At 53.8% G+C, this 9,903-nt stretch overlaps 2 protein-coding genes and 1 long non-coding RNA gene across 3 annotated transcripts; 1 reads left to right on the forward strand and 2 right to left on the reverse strand.

Annotated features, from left to right (window-relative positions):
• Window positions 1-504: 504 nt before the first annotated feature.
• On the reverse strand, window positions 505-3,266 carry HOXA1 (homeobox A1). Its single transcript, XM_068935222.1, has 2 exons — window positions 2,382-3,266; window positions 505-1,919 (listed from the first exon to the last, which is right to left on the reverse strand). Exons 1-2 carry the CDS (start codon window positions 2,989-2,991, stop codon window positions 1,564-1,566), a joined length of 966 nt encoding a protein of 321 aa, XP_068791323.1. The 5' UTR covers window positions 2,992-3,266; the 3' UTR covers window positions 505-1,563.
• LOC138066325 (uncharacterized) lies at window positions 3,227-7,157 on the forward strand. The gene is made up of 3 exons (XR_011139660.1): window positions 3,227-3,383; window positions 4,872-4,998; window positions 6,758-7,157. It is a non-coding gene; the product is annotated as an uncharacterized lncRNA (long non-coding RNA).
• Window positions 6,857-9,627, reverse strand: HOXA2 (homeobox A2). Its single transcript, XM_068935221.1, has 2 exons — window positions 9,116-9,627; window positions 6,857-8,431 (listed from the first exon to the last, which is right to left on the reverse strand). The coding sequence occupies exons 1-2, from the start codon at window positions 9,495-9,497 to the stop codon at window positions 7,683-7,685; spliced, it is 1,131 nt and encodes a 376-aa protein (XP_068791322.1). The 5' UTR covers window positions 9,498-9,627; the 3' UTR covers window positions 6,857-7,682.
• Window positions 9,628-9,903: the final 276 nt, after the last annotated feature.

Consider the following 9,903-nt stretch of genomic DNA (forward strand, 5'->3'; position numbering starts at 1 on the left):
AAGCAGGACCAGCTTAGTGCCCGGGCTAATTAAACGTGCAGCCCTTAGCGAGGGGCCTGCGATGTGAGGAGAGACTGGCTGAAGACAGTTTCTGCTTTTGAATTGTGCTCTGTTTATAGAAGTGTCAACATCCATCTCGAGGTGAAAAGGTTAGCACTTGACCCAGGAAGTTCTCGTGTGTGTGCTTCAAAAATAGATCTGGATCATAAATTCCGCCTTGCTACAGTGGACGGAGAGGAGGGCTTATATTTTCTAAAAATAATATTATTCGAGTGTAGAAAAGGAAGAAAGTTTGTGTTATGAATCAGACTGGACAGCCCGAGCTCTGACCCCGGCCAAAAAAAAAAAAAAAAAAAAAAAAAACACGTCAGGAGTAATGTTGGGATGTTCTTTCTCCCTTTCTCCCTGAGAAAGGCCCCATCAGAAGAAAATAATGGAGAGTAAACTGCTGAGCTGAGCCGGTGACTCATCAGTGACGTCACGCAGAGGTACGCACACAAGGGATACCTGAAAGTTGAATATATTTATTACAGACATTATAAGGACCCGTAGATTGTGCCCTGGATTCCCTCAGTCCCAGAATCGCAGAGCCTTTGATGATTGTACAGGAGACGAGGAAGATAGTTCGCTCACACACGACAACTGATAGAACTCAGTGTACCCGGAGTACAGCAAAGCACTGTGCATCATGCAAACTTCCAGACACGAATCACATAAAATATACATTCATTTGGCCAGTCGTCACATTTACGATTAGATTGAAAAGACGTCGAGTCTAAAGGAGGGTTAATATGAAAACAGGAAGAGGTGAGGTCTTTTGGACAGTTATACCCTTCGGTTCAATATAATCCAGCACAGACTTCTGTCGGGGGAGGGGGGAGGGAAAGCACACCGGGTAAGGTTTTCAAAACCTAGTGCAATTGAAGCCTTGTTTGTCACACTTAAACAAATAGCGCTACTCTTTGAGGTATCTGCTTGAGCTTAACACGTTTAACTTGATACGGTCGTCTGCTTTAACAATATAAAATTGGATCCAGTTTTGCGAATGCACCCACCCTGCTTAACCTGATAATCTAAACGTCATTTCTAGAAAAATCTGTAAAAAGATAAATCTCTCGGACAAAGTATTTACAAGCAACAAACTCATAGACGCGAACAAAGAATACATTAAATTAAAGGATGAAAGTCCTGTAAGTCGTGTAAACACTTCCAATAGTGCATCTCTTCGTGAGGTTATGTACCCTAGATAGCCTGTCTTTCACTCAGGGGGAACTTGAAGAAAGGTCTTTGCAACGGAGGAGAGAGACCCTTACACATGTGCCAACACATCTCCTCCAGCCAAAGGGGAACAGAGAGAAAATGTCCTCTTGGCCCCGAGGCCCGGGGGCCGGGGGGGCGCGGAGCGGGCGGCTGCCCGCGACGGGGCGGGCGTTTGGGGCACCGGGGCTCTGAAGGAGACCAACCAGCCAACACACACACACAACAGCGTTAAATCGGTTCGAGCTACGGTAGGGAGGCGGCTTGGGAGTCGCGAGTCCAAGCCAGGGAGCACCCAGGTGCGTCTCAGTTTGAGGTAGCAAGAGTGTCTGAGGTAGAGGAGGATGGCGAGGCAGTGCAGGGCGACGAGCAGGACTTCTCTGATAACTCCTCCGCTTTCTCCTCACAGCCCGTGGGGGTGGCGGGAGAGATGGGTAGCAGCCCCTCTTTCTCTCTTTTCTTCTGCTTCATCCTGCGGTTCTGGAACCAGATCTTGACCTGCGTCTCGTTGAGTTGCAGGGAGGCTGCAATCTCCACCCTCCTGGCCCTGGTCAGGTACTTGTTGAAATGAAACTCTTTCTCCAGTTCTGTGAGCTGCTTGGTGGTGAAATTAGTTCTGACCGTGTTGGGCTGCCCCACGAAGCCGTACTCGCCAGCCTTTCCTGCAAAAGGGGACATCCAGCATTAAGTAAGCGCAAGTGATTTATAGGCGACGTAATCAATGTGTCCACACCGGCTAAGCGATAGGGAGCAAGAACTTCTTAGGATAAGAGGGAAGCCCCGGCAGGGTGAGTGATGGAGTGCGAGGTGCTAAACTGGACTCAGCCTCTAGTGTCAGAGGAAACTTGATAAGTGGTTTATGAATTACAAGAAATATGACCGCGGGGGGGGGGGGGGGGGTAGGCACAGGCAGCGCTGACTTTGAGCGTAGCGGGCAGACGGCGGCGGCTGCTCTCGGGGGTCTCGGGCGCTTTACCTGCAAAGCAAACGGACGGGACACCTGTGCGCCGCCGGCCGCGGGGGCTGTGCTTTGCCTCGCCTTGGCTTTACCGACGGAAGAGAGAGAAAGGAGCTCGCCCCCCCCCCCCTCCTCAGGCCCTCCCGTCCTGCAGCCGGGGACTAACCTGTTTTGGGTGGGTTTCTCTTGACTTTCATCCAGTCAAAGGTCTGCGCGGGCGGCGAGGTCTCCGCGGACGGGGAGCGGGCGTTTTCCTGGTGGCTGGCGTGGAGAGGAGACAGGGCATGGTTATAGGTGCCCAGCGGCAGGCTCTGCTGCTCCTGTCCGTAGGGGGGGTGCACGTACTGAGCGGGGCCCCCCGCGTAGCCCTGGTGCGGGTGCTGCGCGGCGGCGGCGGAGGAGAGGCTGCCCGAGTACACCGCGGGCGCGCAGGGGGGGAAGCCGGCGCCGAGCTCCGCGTCTTGCCCGAGGGGGTAGGGGCTGTACGCCGCGCCGAAGCCCTGCGCGCCGTACGTCGGGCCGCAGCCGGCGTGCGAGTAGGAGACCCCCAGGCCGCCGTGGGGCTGGTAGGCGGCGGGCTGGGCCGGGGGGTGGTGGTGGCGGTGGGGGCTGATCTGCACCCCGCGGCCCACGAGGAAGCGGTCCTCCCCGCTGCAGCTGCCGGCGCTGACGGCGCAGGGCTGGAAAGTTGTAATCCCGTGGTCGGGGTGGTAGGCGCGGGCGGCGCAGCCCCCGGCCTCGCCGCCGAGGACGGGGTACTCGAGGAAGGAGCTCATCCTCGCCGTGTCCCTCTGTCACGCCGCCACCGGGTCTTCAGCGTCCGGCGGGGCCGCGCCAACTTTCCCACTTCCTCCATGGGGCCGGGAGGAAAATGACACGAAGGTACAGCGAGCGGGGAGGCACGTGGGGGGCGGCAGCCAATGGCTGCGGCGCCTGCGGGACTTTCCCGGCTCCTGCCGCTGATAGATCGCCGCGTCGGGGGCATTTAAACGCCGAGCGCTCCGACGGCGCGGCACGGCGCGGCGCGGCGCCGCGGGGCACGGTGGCCGCCCCGGGGGGGGGGCCCGCTCGCCCGCCCGCCCGCCCGCCCGCCCGTCGAGAGGGGAAGGCAGCAGAGAGCCTGGCGGCTGCGCCCGTGCCCCGGAGCCCACCGGCCGTCCCCTCCAGGGTGAGTGATGCCGCAGCGTCCCCGCCGAGGGTTGCCCCAGCGCCTCCCCTGCTGCCGGCGCTGTCAGGCTGGCGATCGGCACCCTCGACCCACTTCCTCCCCCCGCCGCCGCCGCCGCCGCCTCTCTCTCCCGGGCATGAGCCGCGGCGGGGCGGCAGCCGGACCCACGGCACGGGGGGAGGCCGGGACAGGCTCTGAGAGCATCAGGCCTGGGGACGGGCACGGGCACGGGGCCGCGGATGGGCACGGGCACGGGGCTGGGGACGGGCACTCCCGCTGCTGCTGCTGCCCCGCCGCAGAGCCCAGCGCGACGCGCCGCCAAGAGTTAAAGGGGCTTGTCCAGCCGCATCACCAGGCGGCCGCGGACATTAGCATGGAAATGAGGCGCTTTTGGGACTGACGGCCATTGTGCTCGGCCGGGCCCCCCGGCCTCCCCCCGGCCCGGCTCCCCGCTCCCCCCACACCTCCGCCGGGCTCGCCCGCGCCAGCCTGGGGCTGTGGTAGGGGAGGGGGAGCTGGTGGCAGGGAGATGGGAGATGCCCGCCAAGGTGACGGGGCCGGGGACCCGTCTGCCAGCACTGCTGCCGCCCCGCACTCCCCTAGGCCCGGGCGGGGGCGGAAAGCTGCCCGGGGGGCGCAGGTCGCGGCCCGCCAGCCCGGGGCCGGGGCTGCGGAGCGGCGGGGAGATGCAAAGCCCGCCGCCCCGTCCCCTTTGTCCCGGCTCCGCCACCCGGGCTGGCAGTGGCGGGAGGTGGCAGATGGCCAATGGCAGAGGTGGCCCCAGGACCCTTGGGAACCGCACTGAGCATCGACTCCAACTCCCCCTTCCCCCCCTCCCCCAAAAAGGGTCCATGGGTAGAAAAGGAGGGATGGCGGCTGGGATTTGAATTGCGACCTCATACTCGCTTTGCGTATGCAAAAAAGGCAAGGGGAGGTATAGATCGGGCATCCACCCGTCCCAGGGCACCTATCCATCTGTAGGGAGAGGGGACGGCACCAACAAACCGATTTCAGCACACTTCAGAGAGGCGTCCTGCGAAAGGTTAACCTAGGGGAGAGATGGGTAAGAACTAATACTCCCACTAGCAGCAGCAGCTCCGTGAGCAGCTGCCTTCTGTATTCCTGCAGGTGCATTTCCAGCCCGATCGTACATCGCTAGGTTCTCAGGCTTTGTTGTTTTCTTCTGAAGCCCAAAAAGCTTCTCTACCCTGCCACCTCTCCCTGCTCACAAACACTTAACACACACACACACACACACACACACACACACACACAGACACACACACACACACACACACGCAAACCCACAAGCTCCTCCCATCTGAACTACAACATCCTCTCCTGGGTGCAAGGCTCTCCTACTGCTGTCAGGTCAGCCCTTATCCCACTCCATCTGCAAGGCCTCTCTGCGGCCAGCAAAAACTGAGGGACTGCCCATGCTTAACCATATGCCCTTAGTATTTCTGTTTGCTTTCATTTACTGCGCAGGCACGAATGAGTAAGAGCCCTCTGGAAAGGTTCGGTTTCTTAAACTCCGGTGGGGACGTGGCGGGGAGGAGTAACAACAAAACTCCAGAGGCATTTATGGAATTATACGGCACCATTTTTGGCTATGGTAACGGATGTAAACACATTTATTTCATTCTTGTAAAGCAGTTGTGATAAATACTGCATAAGGCAAAGGAAAAGGCAGGCCGCTGGGACTGTTTACTAATAAAAGAGCTGGCGTCTTTTCAGGGCTTTTTTACAACAGCTGGCCAAGAAAAAGGCATATTTTGCTATAAATAGATCGGGTTTACCCGTAAATCCTGCCAAATTACAACACCTCTCTTACAGCCTCCTGCATCCCGGAATCTTTTTTTGTTTGTTTGTTTGTTTTCTCGTATATTCGTGCCATTGTTCAGCAGAGATCCCTCTCTTTTGTTACATTGTCTCTCTCACAGTGCCTCGGATTTTTGCTGCCAATACTGTGCATGGGGGCAACATAATAAGGAGGGCCAGAGCAGAGGGAAAAATGCCCCTCCACCACCCGCCGAGTGGAGCTGCCCCCTCTCCGCTCCCAGAGGCGCCCGGCGGGCCCCTCTCCCCTCCGAGCCCCCTTTGTGGCTCGCTCCGGGCCGGGGTGCAGAAAGTGCCATTTCCTGCCCAGAGCTGGGAGAGAAGGGGGCAATTCCGGTGCTTAAGGCTTTTTCGTGGGAGATCTCGCATGCCCTCCCACCCCCCAGTACCCCCGCTATGGCCCTAGGGCTTATCGAGAGAGACTTAGGCGGCTCCTGTCTGCTGAATCGCCCGATTTGTTTAAACCGAGTGTGGGAAAAGTTTAAATCTGGTAGCATATTTTTCTTTGTTTCTTTTGTTTTGTTTTGTTTTGTTTTTTAAGCGTTAGCAGTATTCAGATATCTAGGCACAAAAGAAATCCCAGCCCATACCCGCACATTGCAATCCAGTTTAACCCAGTGCCACAGGAGTTAAAATACCGGTGAGGCTACTCGCTTTCCGCAGAGCCGGGGCTGGAGCAGAGAGAAGGACAAGAAGCAGGGCCGAGGTTTTGCCGCGTCCGCAGCTCAGCCAAGCTGTTGTTTTAAAAGAGCAATAAAAATGAATTATGACTAAACGCCTTCTCACTTAATGGTTTTAGACGGGGATCCCCAGCCCCGGCAAATACGTAAGAGGATTTTTATTTGTGCATGTGTTCCTGCAATTGATCTCTTTGATGACATTCTCATTCATAGAAAGAGTTTGATTTATGACTTTCGGAAGAATTGCGTTCAGCCCTTCCAGCTATAACCCACGCAGCTCAGCTCCACAACGTGTTGCAGGGCTGGGAGACAGCACTCCTCGCACGGACGGGCAGCGAAGTGCTTTCCCCAAACCCTCGCTCAGGCTGCGTTCTCGTGTGCACACGCACACTCACACTCCCACACTCACACTCACACACGCAGAGACATACACAGCCAGGGACCAACGATCCCTCGGGCTCTGCTCGCCCCCGGAGCCGGGAGCCGCCGGCTCGCATCTGTTGCTCGGCTTCAGCCCGCCGGACACGGCTCGCCCCCCGCTCCGGGCTCCGGCAATGCCGCTCAGCGAGTCGCAGGCAATTTGCTGGAGGTTTTTTACGCCCATCTTTGCTGCCTCAAGCAGAGAGCGGGGAGCCCTGAGGAAATTTCTACTCGGAAAGTAAGAGTTCCCCCTTTTCGTTATCAGCCATTCCGCTCGCAATCGGGTTTAAAGAGAAAATACCTTGCGCTGGGTCCCCGCACTTTCCCTCAAAATAAGCAAGTGGAGGGTGTATTCTCCCTAATGCTTTTTTTTAATGCTTTTATGGCACCTTTTTGATTTTGCAGGCAATAACTTTTTTTTTCCTCTCTTTTTAGGGCTGTTTTCTTGGACCGCTCAGCACGTGGACACGAATCAAACGCACTCTCTGTGAGGTTTTATATTTTAAGATACGCTTCCTGAAACAGCTTGCTGGCTGCTAAGTACTGTATTCTAGAAAAATAGGATTTTTTTTCCGAAAAGAGCCCTTCGTGTATGTAACAGGCTAGTTTCTGCAGGAAACACTTTTCCGACTAAGTCTAGCTTATGTTTTGCCTGCAACAAAAAAAAAAGTGCACCGTTATGCTTTTGTTACAGTTTAGAATATCCAAGCTTTGTATCCGCACGGAGATAACATGCTACGTTTATATATTAAAAGGAAGAAGCCTCTATCTAAGTTGTTTTAGTTTGTGTTTTTTTCTTGTGAGAACCCTTGCAATAAAGAGTTTGACAGTGTTTTTTCCTCTCTAAAACATGTACTTTCCAAAAGGGGAGAGATTATAGTCAGAATGTTGAATTTTCATTATTAGTAAATTAATAATAGAAGGCAGGGGGAGAAATATCCGTTATGTTATCAGTCTTGAAAGGAGAGAAAGAGAAAGAGAAAGGGAGAAAGAGAAAGAAAAAAGAGAAAGCTTCTTGTAGCAAACAAGAATTTATTCTACCAAAAATACTTATGACAACGCATCCTAATGTAATACAAAAATAAAAAGAAAGTGAAGATACAATTCCTATATGATCACTTTCTTACAGACCTCATATATTGCTTTCATAGAAGGACCTAGAATGTGGCTCGGTTAAAACTGAACACAACTAAAACTTCATAAGAAACGGTAAAATGGCTCTCGAACACAGCAAAGGGAGGTAATAAACAGAAAATACTGACCGAGAAAAAGGGGAGGGGGGGAATAAAATTAATTCACTGGAAAAATAAAGAAGAATAAGGAGGAGAAGGCAGGACCCTTGAGAGGACGTCTTTAATTCTCAGTAATTCAGATGCTGCAAGTCAATTGTGGTGAGTGTGTCTGTAAAAAAGTCAAAACTGTCAGCAGAAATATCTACGGGACTGTCCAGAGATCCTGGCAAACTGGGGGAAACTGCATCTGAAAGCTGCAGGCAGGAATCTGTGGAGAAAACGCTAAAGTCCTGTAAAGAAGGGACATCTAGGGCCTCAGGACTGTCATTGTTTAGGCCAGCTGCACAGTTCTGGGCCATTGTTGAGAGGCAGTTTTGAACAGTGGGTGACTGATGTTGAAAATGTTTCAGATTTTTCTCATTGCTCGTTAAAGGCGAAACGGGGAAACTTTGGGACTCTCCATTGTGCACATTGGGAGCCTGCTGCTGAGACAGTGCATTCTGCTGGAAAGTGTAACCTTCCCTTTCCAAAAGAGCTCCGGAGACGTTGCTGAGGGCTTGTTCAAAGAGGGATTTCTCCTCCTCCTCCTCTTCTTCTGCCGCTTTCTCCGGGTCCTCTAGGCTCTTAAATTTCCCCTCACTGTTTTGGTTCTCCTTGCACTGGGTCTGTCTCTTGTGCTTCATCCTTCTGTTCTGGAACCAGACTTTGACTTGTCTCTCAGTCAAATCCAGCAAAGCTGCGATCTCAACCCTCCTTGGTCTACAGAGATACTTGTTGAAATGGAATTCTTTTTCTAGCTCCAAAAGCTGGGTGTTGGTGTAAGCCGTCCTCAGCCGCCTAGATCCACCGTTACCACTATCGGGGATTTCAAGGGGGTCTGTTAAAAAAGAAAAAGAAAAAGAAAAACACCACCACCACACACGCACACACCCCAGAACACCACCACCAGAACAGCAAAAGCAAAACCACGCACACGCACACACAAAACAGATAAATGCACAGATTGAATTTTAGCATCCAAGCACATTGCATCCCGGGGCGGGGAGGGAGCGCTCTCTCCGTCTCGCCCTGTATATATGCATCTATATCTATATGTCTATATAGCATAAAAATAGCAACTGCAACAAAATGGCCGCCTTTGGATGCAGTAAACCCATTGTGTTGCACTGCTGAGCGTCCGGTGCTGCGTACCCCTCAGCCACCTCGGTAAAATTATTGCCTCCAGCTCCCCAACCTCCCCACACCAGAGCAAACTTTATATTAGCCATACCACAATTTATAATTAATGCATCAGCTGCTTAGCTGAGCGGGAGCAATCTATCACTCTTCATTACTGTCAAATATCCTAACTCTAGGACAGCGAGACAAGAGAGGTCAGCTCCAACTCAAATAAATCATCCCACATTAAACAAGTTTGGGGAAAGTTTGGGTTTGCGCAGAGCCCCGCCAGCTCCTTCCTCGCCTCCCGCCCGCCCCTCAGCCTCTTCCCCAGCGAAGTTGGGGGGCTGCGAGAAGCCAATAAAGCGGCACGGAGGGGAAGGCGAAAAGTCTTTGAACTGACCTTTGTGGCTCAGGCAGGCTGGTCCAGCGGCTGAGGCGGAGGCCGAGGCGGGCGGCAGCGCGGATCGCTTGGACGCCTTTTTCTCTTTCATCCAGGGGTACTCCGGGGGCGGCGGGGCGCCGGCGGGGCCCGGGCTGCCGCTGCGGCCGCGGGGGCTCGCCTTGGGGCGGCCGCCGCCGCTGTGGCGCGGGTGGCTGCTTGGGTTCAGGCTGGGGATGGTCTGCTCAAAAGGAGGAGGAATCAGTGTCGAGTGTGAAAGCGTCGAGTTCTTGATTGATGAACTTTGAAATGTATCACCGACAGGGGGAAAAGATGTCAGGCACTCAGCAAGCGATGGCTGACTATTGATAAAACCAATCTCTCGCTCAAATTCGAAATTCATGGCCTTCAACTCGCAGCCCCCGCGGAGAAAAAGTTCCCTCGGATTTAGGGGGCTTGGGGGGGGGAAGGCCCAGGAAAAAGGAGAGAGAGAAGAAAAAAATATATCATAGAAGATCGCTGGTGGGGTGTTTTTTTTCTAATTCACTGATTACAGCCGTATGGGGACCGTGCTACTATTAAACTATTGAATTCATGGAGACAAGGTTGAAATTGGACCGAATTGGCTGTCACATGATTGCCTCTGCCCAATGACAATTTGGGCTTTAATCAAAAGAAGCCACTGTCTGTTTGATTGATCCAAAAAAGTCGGGAAGGAACGCCTCATTGGGGGCCAGAAAGGCTTTATTTACACTTTTTTTAAAGAGGGAAATGATATCTCTAGTATCTATCCCCTTGGCGTCCTAATC

Source organism: Struthio camelus, chromosome 2 (assembly GCF_040807025.1).
Source record: "Struthio camelus isolate bStrCam1 chromosome 2, bStrCam1.hap1, whole genome shotgun sequence".
Lineage (NCBI taxonomy): Eukaryota > Metazoa > Chordata > Aves > Struthioniformes > Struthionidae > Struthio > Struthio camelus.

What these genes read in the sequence shown, in the direction of transcription:
- HOXA1 (XM_068935222.1), bottom strand. Translation starts at nt 2,991, where the DNA reads ATGAGCTCCTTCCTCGAGTACCCCGTCCTCGGCGGCGAGGCCGGGGGC. An exon ending in GAGAAACCCACCCAAAACAG is followed by an intron (nt 1,920 to 2,381) that starts GTTAGTCCCCGG and finishes CCCCTTTTGCAG; the next exon opens with GAAAGGCTGGCGAGTACGGC.
- HOXA2 (XM_068935221.1), bottom strand. Translation starts at nt 9,497, where the DNA reads ATGAATTTCGAATTTGAGCGAGAGATTGGTTTTATCAATAGTCAGCCA. An exon ending in AGCCTGCCTGAGCCACAAAG is followed by an intron (nt 8,432 to 9,115) that starts GTCAGTTCAAAG and finishes CTTTTTTAACAG; the next exon opens with ACCCCCTTGAAATCCCCGAT.